This window comes from Mustela erminea, chromosome 1 (genome assembly GCF_009829155.1).
Source record: "Mustela erminea isolate mMusErm1 chromosome 1, mMusErm1.Pri, whole genome shotgun sequence".
Classification (NCBI taxonomy): Eukaryota; Metazoa; Chordata; class Mammalia; order Carnivora; family Mustelidae; genus Mustela; species Mustela erminea.
In genome coordinates, this window is record NC_045614.1 from 41798407 (window position 1) to 41814808 (window position 16402).

The 16402-nt window shown below is 39.2% G+C and overlaps 1 protein-coding gene across 1 annotated transcript in view; it reads right to left on the bottom strand.

Moving 5' to 3' along the window:
- CNTN3 (contactin 3) overlaps positions 1–16402 on the bottom strand; it is a 336483-nt gene that overhangs the window by 143010 nt on the left and 177071 nt on the right. Inside the window, exon 5 of the mRNA XM_032325229.1 lies at positions 12975–13070. Within this exon, the coding sequence (XP_032181120.1) occupies positions 12975–13070 (96 nt within the window). The remainder of the gene's footprint in view (positions 1–12974; positions 13071–16402) is intronic.

The following is a 16402-nucleotide window of genomic DNA, read 5'->3' on the forward strand; positions in this document are numbered from 1 at the left end:
TGGTTCTGATAATTTTCTTTTCTTCCCATCATGAAAATGGCTTATCCCAGATAGGGACTCCTTTTTCTTAAAGTGAAAAAGTGACATTCAACATAGCTGCAGCCAACCCGCCTGTAAAAGCCTATGAAAGAGCAAATGAACCTTCATTACTGTAAACCTAATCACTCCAAAGTCAAACAAATGACCTTAGAGTCATTTGTTACTGCAACAAAATATAATAAAAGCTGACCAATACAAAGCAAACTTTGTACATTAATAGTGAAAATGCTTTCTATGTGTTTCATAAGCAAAATGTGCCTGAGTCTAAAGAATTTAAGAAGACATAAGAAAAAACACCATAGTGACAACTATAATCAGCAAATGGAAAATACGTGTGACCAAAACTAAATGAACTAAAAAAAAAAAAGAAAGAAAAAAAACCCTCCCTATTTTCTAGTTAAAAAATGCAAATAAAATAAATGTTGTTAAAAGATTTAACTTGTGGGCGCCTGGATGGCTCAGTGGGTTAAGCCACTGCCTTCGGCTCAGGTCATGATCTCAGGGTCCTGGGATCGAGCCCCACATCGGGCTCTTCTGCTTGGCAGGGAGCCTGCTTCCTCCTCTCTCTCTCTCTGCCTGCCTCTCTGCCTACTTGTGATCTCTCTCTGTCAAATAAATAAATAAAATCTTTAAAAAAAAAAAAAAAAAAAAAGATTTAACTTGTAATTGGAAAAAAATTACCCAAGCCTCAAAATTTGTCCATGCATATCCACTTGCATCACTTGGCCAGTCCCTGCAGAATATGGAAAGGTGAGTACTGTGGCATTTCTGTGAATCTAAGAGCTGATTCTTGTCATCTTACTGAAAATTTTGCACATGGCTCATTTCACAATTTCTTAGAGTTAAATTCTGGTATCATTTTAAAGTTCAACATACTATATTTAATAGGGAAAAATAATTTCTAAGTGAGAGTGAGGCCAAAAAGACAAAGTGATCAATTTAAAAATTCCCTCCCTACAAAATCAATCTGGGTTTTACACTAGACAGATATACCCCCTTGAGATGAAACAGACACACACACACACACACACACACACACACACACACACACAGATACACACAATGAACTGATTCAAACTATTCAGTGGTGAGATGCCAAGCAGTGCCTATGAGGACCGAAGGCTAAGTAATCTTTACCACTACCAGTAGTGGTGCTTAGCTCATGTGATCAAGAAGCACAGGTGACTACGGGTGCCTCCCAATAGCTCCACACTTGGGAAGGTGGGTGAAAGCCAGAGAATATTCAGTTACACATGGCATACCAACAACCATACTCTCTAAGGCAGCTAACATTATGAAGAAAACACTCAGCTGAGATAGTTACTGCCTAGCTTATAAATAAATGAACATCAATGTTTTATATAAGCCAAGAATTCCATTTCCCTTTCAGAGTCTAAATTGTCCTTATTAATAAAATCAACCACTGAAATAGTCAAGGCTTGCACTTTCTTCATCATAAATGGCATTCCTCCATTCCTTGAAATATTTCTTTACAACATTTAAATTTTTATGACTTGATGATAGCGTGCCTTAAAGTGTTACTCAAAGACCATCTGAATCAAAAATCCCCCTGAGTCATTTATCAAGAGTGCAGATTCCCAAGAAAGACCCCACAGTATTGAGTCAAAATCTCAAAGAGAGATCATGGAATGGACATTTTAAACAAGTTCTCCAAATAAAACTTCTCACATAGCTACTAGAGTTCACGAATAAGCCCTTAAGACACGTGACTGTATCTCATGTCTCAGGTCCTCCTGTGCTCATTTTTAAAGGCACAGATCTAATGAAGCAAGGCAGAGACAGGCTAGCCATACTTCCAACCTGTTCTCACTTCTCCCTTGGCACAGACTGGACCACATATTCCTAGCTCCTATGCTCTCAGTGGGACCATGTGATTGGAGACCAGTCAACAGAAAGTGCACATAGGTGCGGCGTCTGGGTGGCTCAGTCAGTTGAGCATCCAACTCTTGATTTTGGCTCAGGTCATGATCTTGGGTCGTGGGATTGAGGCCCACGTCATGCTCCCTCTGTGCTTAGCGTAGAGTCTGTTTCCGATTTCTCTCTCCTTCTCCCTCTGCCCTTCCCCCCATGAGCACTCTCTAAATAACTAAATATATAAATAATAAAATCTTAAGCAAACGAAAAAGAATGGGCACATAGGTAACGTATGACATCTACACCTATTTCATAAAAACCGCCCACGTGGCTTCTTTCACCCTTTTCTTTCTGCCAGCTTGAGGGAGACAGAGGCAATGACCATGGATTTTAGATGCAATGAAGGGGCATAAATGGTTGGAGCCAGAGAGCTTGACTTGGACCTTAACTGAACAAGAAACACAGCTGGGTTTGAGCTAATCTATTTTCAAGTTTGTTACCGCAGCTCTGATAATCTTATTTAAAACACGAGGTCCATATAAGTACATTTTCGTGGCAAAGCATCCAATGTGTCGCCCTCGCTCTTACCAGTGCACAGATTCCTTCTTAGCTCTTGGCCTAGAACTACTGTGGTGTTTGTATTGTTTTGTTTGTTTTTAATGACAAAAAGCACCGACTAATGATCATTCTCAGTTTCTGCTTAGAATGTTAGGAAACAAAGCCTTTACCAGCCGTGATTTGCACTAAATTAACAACCTTATTTTTACTTAAAGCAGAAACCATCCCTCAGAGCTCTGCAATTTTTAAATAAGTTCTTGTTGAAGCACTTATCACTGTAACAGTGGATTTAAATTTCCAGCTTACACATGTAATTTTCTTGATGGGCTTAAGTCTCCTTCTGACTTTTGTCTGTGGGTGGATAGAATCAGAGCGAGGAAAACTCTGCAGTCGTTAGAGTGGGAGAAAATGATTTTCTCATTGTACTACGGAAGGCCACTTAGGGAATCTGAGAATGAAGTAGAAGGGGAAGGCAGGAAGCCTGCTGCTGGGTATAGATGGGATGGGCCACCTGGGTGACTCAGTTGGTTGAGTGTCTGGCTCTTGATTTCAGCTGAGGTCATGACCTCAGTGTCCTGGGATTGCCAGCCTCATGCGACTCCGTGCTCACTGGGGAGTCTGCTTCAGAGTCTCTCTCCTTCTCTCTCTGCCCCTTGCCCAACTTGACCACACTCATGCTAAGCCATCCTTAGTCTTTACTCTCTGTCCCTGGTTTCTCTCTCTCTCTCTTTTTTTTTTTCCTTTATTAAGGTTTTTATTTATTTAAGAGAGATCGAGTGAGAGAGAGAGAGCACAGAGGGAGAATGATAGTGAGAAGCAGACTCCCAGCTGAGCAGAGATCCTCATGCAGGGTTCTATTCCAAGACCCTGAGATCATGACTTGAGCTGAAGGGAGACATTTAACCAACTGAGCCATCCAGATGCCATACCCCCCAATCCCACTTGGGCTTTCTTAATCCCTGGCAGGGCTTCATCTCTGCTCCAGGTGCATCAGCTTTCTTAGCTGTCTAGTCTACATAATAGAAATAAGTTTGCCTCAAACTCCAAAATTCAGAATTTGGGTCAAATACCAAATTTCCAGAAGAAAGCATCTGATTGGCCTAGCCTGTTTCAGGTGTCCTTCTCTGGGCCAATCAGCCAAGGCCAGCTAGAACTACTCCACAGTAGGGGCAACCTCTCGGCTGGGACGTCCCTGGAGAGAGGCAGTCACTGATTCTTGTACAGGATAAGCATCTCAAAGGCATCCCCATTCCCCTATTTCTAAATGTCACTGTGTTGTTAAACAAAAAAATCAAGTCTTCCATCCCCAACCACAGATTAACCAATAAGGAAGGAGGAAATCCCAATATTTTCTAGAACCATGTTTTCCAAAGTGGGGCACAAATATTTCAGGCAAATAAATCCTCTGGAGTAAAAGAAAAAAATACAATATATTTTTAAAATATTTATATATAAATATATATTTGTTTTTAATAAATATATCATATTTATTAAATATATATAAATTAAATACAAAATAAATATAAAATTAAACATATATAAAAATATATATATTAAATAAATAATTATTTAAATATTTTATTTTTAAATATTTTATTTATTTATCTGAGAGAGAATGTGAGCAAGTAGGAGGAGCAGCAGAGGGAGAGGGAAAAGCATCTCTCCCCTGAAAAGGTAGCTCACTGCGGGCCTTGATCCCAGGACCCTGGGATCATGACCTGAGCTGAAGGCAGACGTTCAACTGACTGAGCCACCCAGGTGCCCCATTTAGATATTTTTCCATATAGTAAAAATACTAGGACTATAGCATATTTTTTGTCTAATAAATAAATCAGACATTTCAAACAAATCACATGTATTACCTTTGTAAACCCTCACAACCATTCTGTAAGGATAAGTTCTATGATTATTCCCTGTTTACAGATATGAAACAGATTCAGAGGTTAAGCAATTTGTCCAAAGTTTGTAGTAATGTCAGAGTTAGAACTGGAACTCAAGCCAGCTAACTCTTAGAAGCCTGGCTTGCACCCACTATGCCTCGTAAGTATGTCTGGGAAAGAGAGAGCTAGGGAGAGAGAGACAGAGAGAGTAGGACAGGGTAGAGGTGCTTATAAACATTTTAATTATGTATTTGCATGTATCAAAAGGTTCGGTAAAACACCACGCTAGTAGGCAGATAATATATAAATCAAAAAACTGAAGCCTGTAATTTTTGTGAACATAGAAAAATTTTCCTTCAAAAAGCAACAGATCTAGGTTTGAAGCCCAAATCTTCTATTGTACAGCTTTCAACAAATCACCTAACTGCTCTGAGGTTTAGCTTGTCAATGCAGAATAAGAATAATACACCTTTTCCTTGATGTTATGAACAATAAACCCTGTGTCTGATTGAATAATGATATTATTACTGCTATTTCAGGGCTAACCAGTCATTAGCAAATCCGCCTTTTCACTTCTTGTGGGGCCAGAAGCCCCCGAAGACAAGAGGATTCTTATTTATCTTCCTATTTCGTACATACTTTCAGGATTTTTCACTTGGGGAGAGGTTTGGGGTGAGCTTCAACAAATACTCAGGTGAATACCTTCCTATGTATTTATCGACAATGCCTGCGGTTTTTTCTCTACTTAATACTAAGATGATTTAAGTCAAGGGTTATATTTATTATAGTAAAATAGTATTATAAAACATAAAGCATCTACACATCAACATATGTTTGATGGATGCATGAGTAAATCAATGAATGAATAAAATGGTTGGATGGATGGATGGATGGACGGATGGAAAAAAAGGAAGGAAAGGAAAAAAGAATAGAAGCAAAGACAACAGGCAGACTCCATGAATATTTCTCATTCACGGATTCCACATTTAAGTACTTCAGAGAAACAGGATTTCTCATCTCCACTTCCAACCACAAAATGGATGGTCAGCAATTAAGACGAGTCACTACAACAGATATTTCCTCTAGAGATCAAAATATTTTGCTTTATCCATACAATAGCAGCTGAGGTTTGTGCGTCAATTGACTCAGAACATACTTGTCTGAATGCTACTATGAATTTGTTAATATTTTGGACTCCTGTAAATGTCAACAGTCACATCAGAATTGAAATGGATTCAAAAATAGTTTTACAGTAGCCATACACTATTCATTCCGTCTACAGACGGCTTCTCTAACATTTGGCATGACATGTTAACCTGACCTTGTCCACTCCCCTTTCCCCAGTTAGGAGCGATACATTCAGAGCGATTTGCTCTCCTGGCACAGATGCTCATTTCTCAGGAATCCACCAGTCATCTGATTTATCTTGATCTCACAACTTGTGAGGACATAAATGCCTGTTAAGATACGGCTCTTTCAGCTCTAGGGAAGGAGAAACCACTGGGTTCCTGAATGTTTTTTCAGAGAAACATTTCACACGGTGACTGGTGCAAATGTGATGGAAGCCGAAAAGCCCGGGAACATCCTACATATTCTTTATTTCAGAGAAACTATTGTCTTAAGTTTGATGAGATTACAAGCATGAATGGTAGAGAAGGGGAGTTTAAGGAAAAAAGAGCATCTAAGACAAAATGTTGTTAAGTTCACATTTTTTATTTGTGGAAGTTGTTGTTCTGAGTTAATCCCATCAAAAAGCCCATCAAAAAGCCCATCAAGGTGTCTTGTCATGTTAATGACAGGTCTAGCAACTGGACACAACCAGAGAATTCCTACTTGGCACCTTTTCCTCAGGCTTGTTTTGACTTTCCCTTTACAGTCTTGAAGAAGGAAAGAAAGAGAAAAAAAACAAAAACAAACCCCACCAAAGATGTTGATACAGCTGATACAGTGGGTGTAAATCCCATGCCATCTGGTTATCTTGCTAACGGTTCTCACCTCTGTCATACCAGGATTTACAAAGCAATTTTTAGCATAAAGGCACTTCAGCCTTCACTACCTGCTGTTTGGCATCTCACAGGGTCCTTTGAACATCCCAAAGGCCATGTTGTTGTGAGTGGATGGCAGTGTCCAGGGCTGTCATGTCAGGAAGAAGATACACACAGCACAGACAGGAAGCTGGATCGGAGACCAAACATGGTGAGAGCCTACCGCCTCTTCCTTACTCGGAATTAATATCATCAGCCATCTTTGAACACAAATCAACTCTTCCTTAACATGTGTGTATGCAATAAACCTGACCAGCCTATGAATTCCTGTCTAATTAATGTTTATCACGAAGCATCCATGAACTAATCTTCTAACCTTATTTATAATAGGGTAATTTCTCCAGCGCATTTGAATTTCTAATGATTTTATAGTGATACCAGCAACTGCATGGTAATTACATTAATTCCCAGCTTTTCGCACTGTTGGTAACTAGATTAATAATTAAAGCTACAGATAATCCATGTCCAGTATCTTATTTCTAACTCGTCAATTCCTAGTTTTCCAACAACTTTCTAAGAGGATTTTAATTCCTCTTGCCTCAGAGAAATAGTGAGTTGTTCTGTAGAGAAGCCAACAGACAGGAAATGGCAGAAAAATGTCACAGAATGCGTGGACGATAAGTCCCCTCTCAAATGACGGTGACCTGTGTTGCTTAGGAGTTGTAGGGATTCCTAAGAGAAATTCCTAATTGTCACCTACCGTGAAACAATTTTTCCTTCTTATTGGCATGAAATAAATGGTGACTGCTCTTAAGCAAAGCAGCCCCAGGTTGCTGCCACTTTCTTATAAATTATCTGCATAAGTGAATTACAGGAGTATAAATAATATATGCAGTTTCCATACTTCAGTACCCTCATTTAGGCTTTGAACATGTAGAATTCCCTAGTCCATTCTGGGAGAGTATTTCTGATTTTTATCCCAAATGAACAATAGAAAGTAAACAATTTATTTACAAGAAAAGAGATTTTAATGCAATTTTACTATGGGCCAATAATTTAAAAAGTCACACACACACAAAAAAAGCCTTACATTGGGAAAGGTATGTTCTATGGCAAGTGCTATGAAGTGTGTAAATCTGGCAATTCACAGACCTGTACCCCTAGGGCTAATAATACATTATATGTTAATAAGAAAATTTAAAAATATTTTTTTTAAACCTTGAAATTAAAAAAAAAAAAAAAAAAGGTAAAATCAGCTCTTGTGACCTTCAATAAATAGCTGTGAAGTAGCTCTTAACAGATCACGTTGCTGGCTACAGAAGAAACATGACCCAAAGCCAAACAGAACACGTTTGGTGTGAGTCCCAACTCCATGACCTCCCCATCACCAAAGGAGGAATGTCTTTCTAGCCCAGGACTTTTTAGAGACTCCTGAAGTTTCCCCTCCACAAGAAGACGGCAGAAAGCAGTGTGAGAAAGATAAAACTGGGGGCACACTGTATCTCTTGATGACTAAAAAAAATGCATGGCATATTATAACTGCTGTGTCTTTGTACCTTGATATCTTCTTTTTATTGTGATTTAAAAGATAAAAGCATCATCTCACTCAGAAATCTGAGACGTTCTCAAAGGGGTTTTGCAGAAACTAATATACGCAACTAATGGTTTCCATCAGCACCTAATTCATGTCATATAATCTAATTTCAAAATCTGAAGAGTCTGTTTTTGGTGAGTTTCTTTATGAATTCCTAGATCTAAACTAATGTCAAGTTCAAGGTTACATTTGCCTTTCATGTCATGCCGGGGAGGTTAGAAGTCATGAGATAAAACCATGATTGCTGCTATGCTTGGGACTCTAGTCCCTTTATTTCAAGGGCAACACTGAAAGGGCAACTCTCTTACATCCAGGACTTAGAAAAAAAAGGAAAGATAAGAGTTTTAGGAGACATTAAGTATATATAAATCTGTTCAAGACCAGGAAGGCCACCAAACAAGGGCATCAATCTGAGCGAAGATCATCTTGAGAAAGACTCTTTAGTCGTGAATGGAGGAAAAATAAAGTGATGTCCTCAGTGGAGACGTAATATTTTGGTTCTCAAACTACAAAACATATTCTAATGTTTAGGACAAGAAACTGGCTAGGGAGAAAGGAAGAGTGAGGGCAGAAATAGGTAACAGGGAAATCATTAGGGACTCCACATAATGGAAGAGAGAGGCTAGGATTTTGCTTTTCAGAGTATGGTCCATGGGCCAGTAGCATCAGCTTCCTGAGAGAGATTATTGAAAATGCAGAATCTCAGGCTCCAGCCGAGACCCACTGATTCAGAATCTGCATTTTAGCAGGTCCCCAGTTGATTCATTTGCCATCAAACTCTCAGAAGCCCTGGACTAGCACATACCTGACTTGGGCATTTGGTTGAACTCTGGGGGGATTTCTGCTCACAAGGACTTTAGGCATTGCTGCTCTGTTGTCTGTTGTGTTTCCATAAACAATGGCCTTGGATATTAAAACTAAACCACAGGGCACCTGGGTGGCTCAGAGGGTTAAGCCTCTGCCTTCGGCTCAGGTCATGGTCCCGGGGTCCTGGGATCGAACCCCACATCGGGCTCTCTGCTCAGCTGGGGAGTCTGCTTCCCCCTCTCTCACTGCCTGCCTCTCTGCTTACTTGTGATTTCTCTGTCAAATAAATAAATGAAACCTTAAAAGAAAAAAAAAAAAAAAACACACAAAAAACCCAAAAACCTAAACCACTAACTCTGCTGCATCTGATCTGAAATGTCAGAAGCCCTTGGCTTAGGACAGTGACATTTTCACTAAGGACTCTGTTTCTTTGTACTACAACCATTTAGAGAGCGGCACCTGGGGGCTGGTTTAGGCTGTACCATAATAGAAGGAGCCATGGCCCAGGACTCAGGCGTTGAGGATCTAATTCTATTTCTTCAGAGTTCTATGATTTTAAGAAGACTACTTTCTCTCCAAGCCACACTTTGTGAACTCCCAAACTATAGCGCTGAGTAACAGCTGGGTGGCTCAGGGCTGAAGTTTCTTTTCCAGCTTCCTGCTTCACCCATCATTTATAAGCAAGGAGTGTGGACTCAAGGCATTCAGGTATTGGCTGGGTGAGAGCTGAGTCCCTTGGCATCTCCAGAATGGAAGCTTCCTGACCCTTATATTGTCACTCAACCAGTTCCTCTCCATACTTTTAACCAAAAGAAACTTCTAGCAGATGATTTCTAAGAAGAGCCATCACACTGTTTAGCATCTAAGGAGAACTCCATAAATATAGGCTCTTAGAACTAGGAATATTATTTTTACTATTACTATGATTATGATTAGTTTGCCATTATGTGCCTCCTCTGGTAGGGTATGGCTCTGATAAGGAATATGGTGGACGAACAGACTATGAAGGTATCTTCAGTAATCAGAAAATAACAACATAATTAAACATTTCCAGTCCCTGAGAAGAGACCAAGAAGAAATGGGAAGAAGTGAATGAAGATAATGCAGAATGGTGAAGACAGAGAAAAGCAAGTGCATGTCTCCTAGGGTCACAGGGTGGGCCATGGGCACCACATACCATGTGACCGATAAGCCCTCGTGTCACAGCTTCAGCTGTTTTGTGACCTGCTTCACACCGTTCATTGAATTACAACTCCCTAAGTCAGTAAGGGCTGGGAAGCAGGGCTGATACCGGCTGCTGTGGTTGGAGTTTGCTCTCATTTGTCAGTGCCTGCACCTGTCTGGTTCGCACCCAGGGCATACTGGTTTTTAGATGCTTAGACCTCTAGAAATAAAGTGTCTAGTGATTTCTCAAAAAGCCTTTATAAGTGACCAACTCTAAGAAAAAGGATTCCTTTAGTCATCTCATGAATGTGTGCATTTATTCAGCTAATATTTACTGACTACGTGTTACACCAACCAGCCTTGTGCTGCTCGTTAAATGCTTATTAATTTATTTTCATATGTGTGGACATTCACTTTCCCTTGGGCACTCGGGTGCAGAGCCAACAGTGACTTGGGCTCTGTCTTCAAGGAGTTCACAGGCCAATGTGTCAGGGCAGTGGATGTAAACTGTGAATATCTTAGCATTAGGTAAACTTGAATCAATGAGAATCCTGTTTTCAGCATCTAAATCTGACGCATGAGCCCTGACCATTTTCCTGCACGATCTAGCACTGAAGAAGGCATGCTTTTGTTCACTTCTTTATAACCGTGTGCATGGTACGGCTTCTTCAGTGCTAACATGTCATATCCGGGGCAGTTTCTTTCCGTTTTCATCTACAGTCCTACTTGACTTCCACAGTCGCCCCAACCTATGTGCTCTAAAAAATTAGAAGAGAAATACAAGAAGTCACCGACAGTTCTCCAGTTGCACGATATTAGAAAAGATTCATCTTTTGAAACATGTTTCATCCAACAGCTTAGTCAATGGAGAGGTCCTGCCTTTGTTATTAGCAAATCTGTCTAAGTGTAAAAACACTTAGAGATCACTCAGTCAGGATCTTAAATCAGGCCAACATTTCTAAAGCTCATCATAAACTAAGATGTTCCAGCTGTTATTTTACATTTGTTTTAAAAATAAATTTATATTTATACTTCCTTACTATGTGTAGTTCTAACCATTGATTCTTTCTGATACACTGCCTCCTTTTTTTTCTCATAGCAAAACCCTCTTTTCTTGTAGAAAATATGTTTCTCATCTTAGTGCTTATCAGTAGACAGTTGACCCCGACCTCCTACTGCAGGAACCATCCCCTAAATGAGGGTGATTCAGTTAAAACCAAGAGCCATTAAGCAACAGGTTATCTGGTTCATTAGCATCTCTAGCATTAGGGACTACAAGAGCTTGGAGTTATTGAAGGCCACCTTTGACACCACAAGGATTCTACATTACATGGGATCAACACTGAGGGAATTAGAGCCAAGAGATACAAGGAAAAGACAACTGTTCATAAAATTAATTGAACCTGGGGCTCCAGCAGAATGCCAGACTGGGTTCTCAGGGAAAAGACAATGAGATAGAGTTTGGGATCAAGTATTTTTATCAATGATCAAACCTTATAAAAGGAAAGAAGAAGGAGGAGGACTGGGAAGCAAAATAAGTCCAACTGTGATATGATCCAACAATGCCCTGGATATTCTGGTGGGAAGCTCTAGAAGGACTGCCCACCTGAACTCTCTAGTGTTGAGCAGAAAGGGCTGACCTTTTATTCCTACCCTGATGAGTCACCAGATGTGGGCTGCTGCAGACAGGGTGAGACTATGTGCAACTGACTTTCTATAGTTGAGGAGACTGGAAGGGAGCTAAGACCTGGAGGCTCACCCATACGCTCAGTGAGGCCACAAGTCTTTCTGGGTGGTGCATCTCCCTGACAACTATACAGCTCAACCAGAGGCCAACTAATCATCCCAGTGATGTGGGGCCAGTAAACTCCCTATTTTCTTCAAGCCAGTTTGAGCTCAGTTATTTAACCTGCATTCACGAGACTCTGTTTCCCTTCAAAGTTAAAATTTCTTTGGGAAGTCAGGATTCCAGAAAATATACACTACTGAAGTAGATTGAGGAGCCTGAAATAAACCTATACCTCCAATACCATGGCAATCATGTCTGCTAGTCAAGCCCCGCACTTGTAATATTTTCTTGGCTCATATACCTCAAGTGCCCAGATAGCCAAGATGGGATATGTTTGTTTTATTGGACTGAGAGTTTTGTGATTAAAACTGACTGGGGAGAAAGGACCTGTATGTCACAAAACAAATAAATCCATCATATTTTCATTTGAATAAACTTCACTGTGATGGGAAGACTTCTCAGTTTTGCCTCTGGTCAGAAAAATCCTCTCTAACACATTTATCTCTCAGTAATTCCCATCCTTTCAAAAAAAGAATAGTTTGTTTCTCCAAGAACAGTGATTTATATATTAATAATGCCCTCTTTGTTCCCGCAAATGACCAAGTTTGCAGGAGTAAGCATGAGAGCAAAATCAAACCCACACTCCAGGCTCTTCCTGGGGAGCAGTGCTTATTAAATTATTTTCATACATGCTGAAGTTCATTTTCACTCGGGTAGTGTGAAGCTTCTGAACTTAAAGCAGTATTTCAACTTATACCAATGTAGCATAAAATTTGTAATTCCAACACCCTGATGACAATGATGTGAATACACATGCACACATCATTTTCACATGTGTATCATACAAAAAGAGATCAAATAGCATAGATTAATCATCATGTTTAAGTGTGTATATGAGAGATACAGAGAGGGAAAGGGAGAGAGTCAGAGAAAGAAGGAAACCACAAAGATTCCACAAAGATTCTAATGTATGTCATGGTCTAAAATTAAGTAACAAATGATATGGCATAAGAAGCACTGTTCAGCACCATTAGGTAATTGAAACAAACTTGATCTCACTTGCCTTTACAACACTTCTTGCTGTAATAAATTATGTTTATAAACTTCTCTGGATGGACTCTTTTGTAGAGTTTCTTACATTCCAACTCAGCTGACAGAATCCAATACTTGGGTTATCAATTTTCTAAGGGTAATTTAAGGGAGCAATAACAGTACATATGCTGTAGGTCTTGCAATGAAACTTACTCAATAAGTATAAAAAACACAAACAGACCACTTCTCACCTCCGGAGTGTGGCGGCGGGCCACAGAGCAGGACGACTCCCTGACCTTCACGCACAGACACCGTACTCCTCATTTTGGTTTTAAAATTTTCAAGATCTGATTTGAAAACAAAACAAAATGGAATTTCAGAAAGGACAACACAAATTCAAATCTTCACACAAAGACAATCCATTCTTTTGCAGGATAATTTTTATAACCCTTTCTCAGGAATCTCAAGAGGAGAACATTTGCTTGGAGAAGGAAAATTAGGATTTTGATTTCATTATTAAAGCTTCTTAGTAATTCAGCAATATGATAAAACTATATACCCATTAATCCTGTGGTGCTGGAATAGTGTCAGAAATGGCCTGGGCTATCCCAAAGGATAAAGCATAGTGGAAAGAAATAACCACACAGTAAGACTCAAAGAAGGACATGAAATATCTTGAACCAAAAATATACATAAACCAATATCCACATTTGCCACAATGATTCATCACCTCTTGGAGATGTGTATACGTTTTAACGAAAGCCAGCCATTCATGAATTTCTCTCCCAAAATTTTTTTTATCATAAGTAGCCTAAATAAATTTTATTATACCTATAAATATTGTTGTTATTCACAAAAAGAAGCAAAAACATTCAGATTCTGGTTACAAGTCTTATTTGTCCTATGTCTGGAAGGGTTCCATAGAGGATGTGTATCACTGAAAATTACCACCCCGGTAGACTTCAAAGGATCACAGTAAATTAGATCCTCCTATTCCTTTACGTATATAGCTGTGAAAAAATGAAAATCATTTTTACAATGTCCAAAGACTTTTGTCCCCCATGTTTTTAATAAAGCAATTAAAGCAAATGCTATTTTGATCAGCAGTGATTATTTTTTCAAATTGTTAAATTTCTTCCAGCCACAGTCCAGGACAACAAATTCTGATTCTCATTCTCCAGCATAAATTACAGAAGGGAGAAAATTATATTGGCTCATTCTGAACAAAGCTTTTGGGGAAAGAGGAAGAAAAAAAATCTGTTTCTTTGAACCCAAACCTTGTGAATTCCGCCGTTAATATACTCAGTGGTGTCACTTTCTGTATCAGAACAATTGCACTGTCAATTCGTGAAAAAATACACTCATTTCATAGCTCTTAAGGGTTCATATAAATTGCCTGTGTGGTAAGGCAGTATGTCTACTTCAGAACACAACTAGGAAAATTTCAACCCTGCCTTGAAAATGTAAAAAGCCAAATAATTATCTTCAAACTGATAAAACTACAGACTGTAGACAGCTATGAATATTCTAAACACCTTAAATCAGCCTATCAGTGGGAAATAAGAAGGTCTACTTGTTTCACTTTAATGTTACTGAAAAGCAGCATTAAATTACTAGGGTATAAGCACGGAATGAAGCTATTCAGCAAAACTCACTATAAGTGCCCATAAAAGAAGAAAAAAAAATATGTTTCTGCACTTATTTAACAAAAAGTTTCCCTACAAAAACGATAGGGTAACACGGTATTATATTATCTTAAATGTGTAACTAAAATGCAACATAATGAAAATATTAAGGTTCCTGATACCTGACTGAGCTGGAACTGCAAAACTAGACCATCCAAATGTTTTCCAATATCTAAATGGGGAAGTGCATCATATCAGAACATAGCCTGTACATGGAAAAATAATATCAGATGACAATTTTTGGCAACCAAGTATGAGTCATCATTGCTGATTTCTTACCCAATTCTTGTTTTATTCTGTTACATAAATTCACACCATGGAAGTGATTCATCACTGATTTTAGCTCGAATATGCAAAAAAAGGATAAAAGAGTTCTATGGAAACTAATAATGTCTCTTCTCCCCTAGAGGTAAAAAAAATCCTTTTGTTTAAAGTCCTAATGGGGCCTAGAACAGACCTGCTAGATACTTGCATTGATACTGTCTCTAATGCTATACATGGGCAAAGAATTTTATTTTTTGGTTACCTGTAGCCAGTTTGTAGAGCAAACGTGTGGGAAAGCAAAGCAAAATACCTATACCGGCTTCAACATGTTTTCCAGGGCTTTCTTGCTAGCAAATCGCTGTGACTACAATGAATTTTTGTTTTTTTTTTAATACCCACCCCCCTGAATTCTTAGTTCATGTTACTCCAAGCACTGTATAGGACCAACTGTGCCATTATTACCTAGATTCCTATTACGAAGGCAGATACTTGGTAAATCACTTAAAACTAGTAAGTTAGAATGGGATCTGCATTTTTAAGAAGCTCACTGGCTAAAGTCTAAGCACATAAAATAGAACTTTCTGGCTTCCTACTAAGATATATCAAGTTCAACCCAGATTAAGTATCTTAAAACATTTCATTGTGGAACGTATGAAAATGCCCATGAGGTAAAGAATCTTTGGAACATCCATTTAGCAGCAAGGATGAGAAGTGAAGCAGTCACTTACTGAACAACTATCCACTGAAGACTTCAGCGCGCTGCATGCATGTTCTGAAATATAAATCACTGGAGCGTCCTTTCAAGGAGAGCCCTGTCTGGTTAGAAATAGACTTGATACCAACAGTGAGAACCTGCTCTTTGCAGAGGTAAGTACACAGAGGAACAAACACTCAACCTAGAGATGGACGAGATGTGTTGAAAGAGCAGCAGTTGGCCAGTCAGAAGGGGGGGAGAGGAGATGAAGAGGTAGAGTGTGTTCAGACACAGGGATCAACCAAGGAAAAACACTGATGCATAAGAACATCTACTTCAAAACATAGCAAGATTTCCTCCCTTTTGGAGGAAAACTGGAGACTATGGAGATAAAGGTAGCCTGAGTGTGTAAAAAGTTTTAGGTGACTGAATGACCTACTTGAAGGTTACATGTGTCACCCAAACTCAAGTGAAGACTGTGTAGAATCCATGCTTGGCAAGAACTGTAGTAGAACAACCTCTCCTTATGAGTCAAAATAAGTAAAAACTAAATCCATGAATTACTAGATAGAAACTTCTCAGAAATCTACTTTTGTCTCCTTTTCAATTCTTGCAAACTCTGAAATTATTCGGAACTTCTACTTAGCTTGACTTGAAACGCAAACCAACATGATAAAAAAGCATGTATAAAGAAGTACAGTTACAGGGGTGCCTGGGTGGCTCAGTGGGTTAAGCCACTGCCTTCGGCTCAGGTCATGATCCCAGGACCCTGGGATCGAGCCCCACATCGGGCTCTGTGCTCATGGGGGAGCCTGCTTCCTCCTCTCTCTCTGCCTGTCTCTTTGCCTACTTGTGAGCACTGTCTGTCAAATAAATAAATAAAATCTTAAAACAACAACAACAACAAAAAAAGAAGTACAGCTACCATCATATCTGATGGTATAGGACTGAAGGCTTTTCCCTAATGTCAGGAATATGACAAGGATATCCATTCTTACCTAACAGTCTTAATATTGTACTAAAATGTACTGCAATA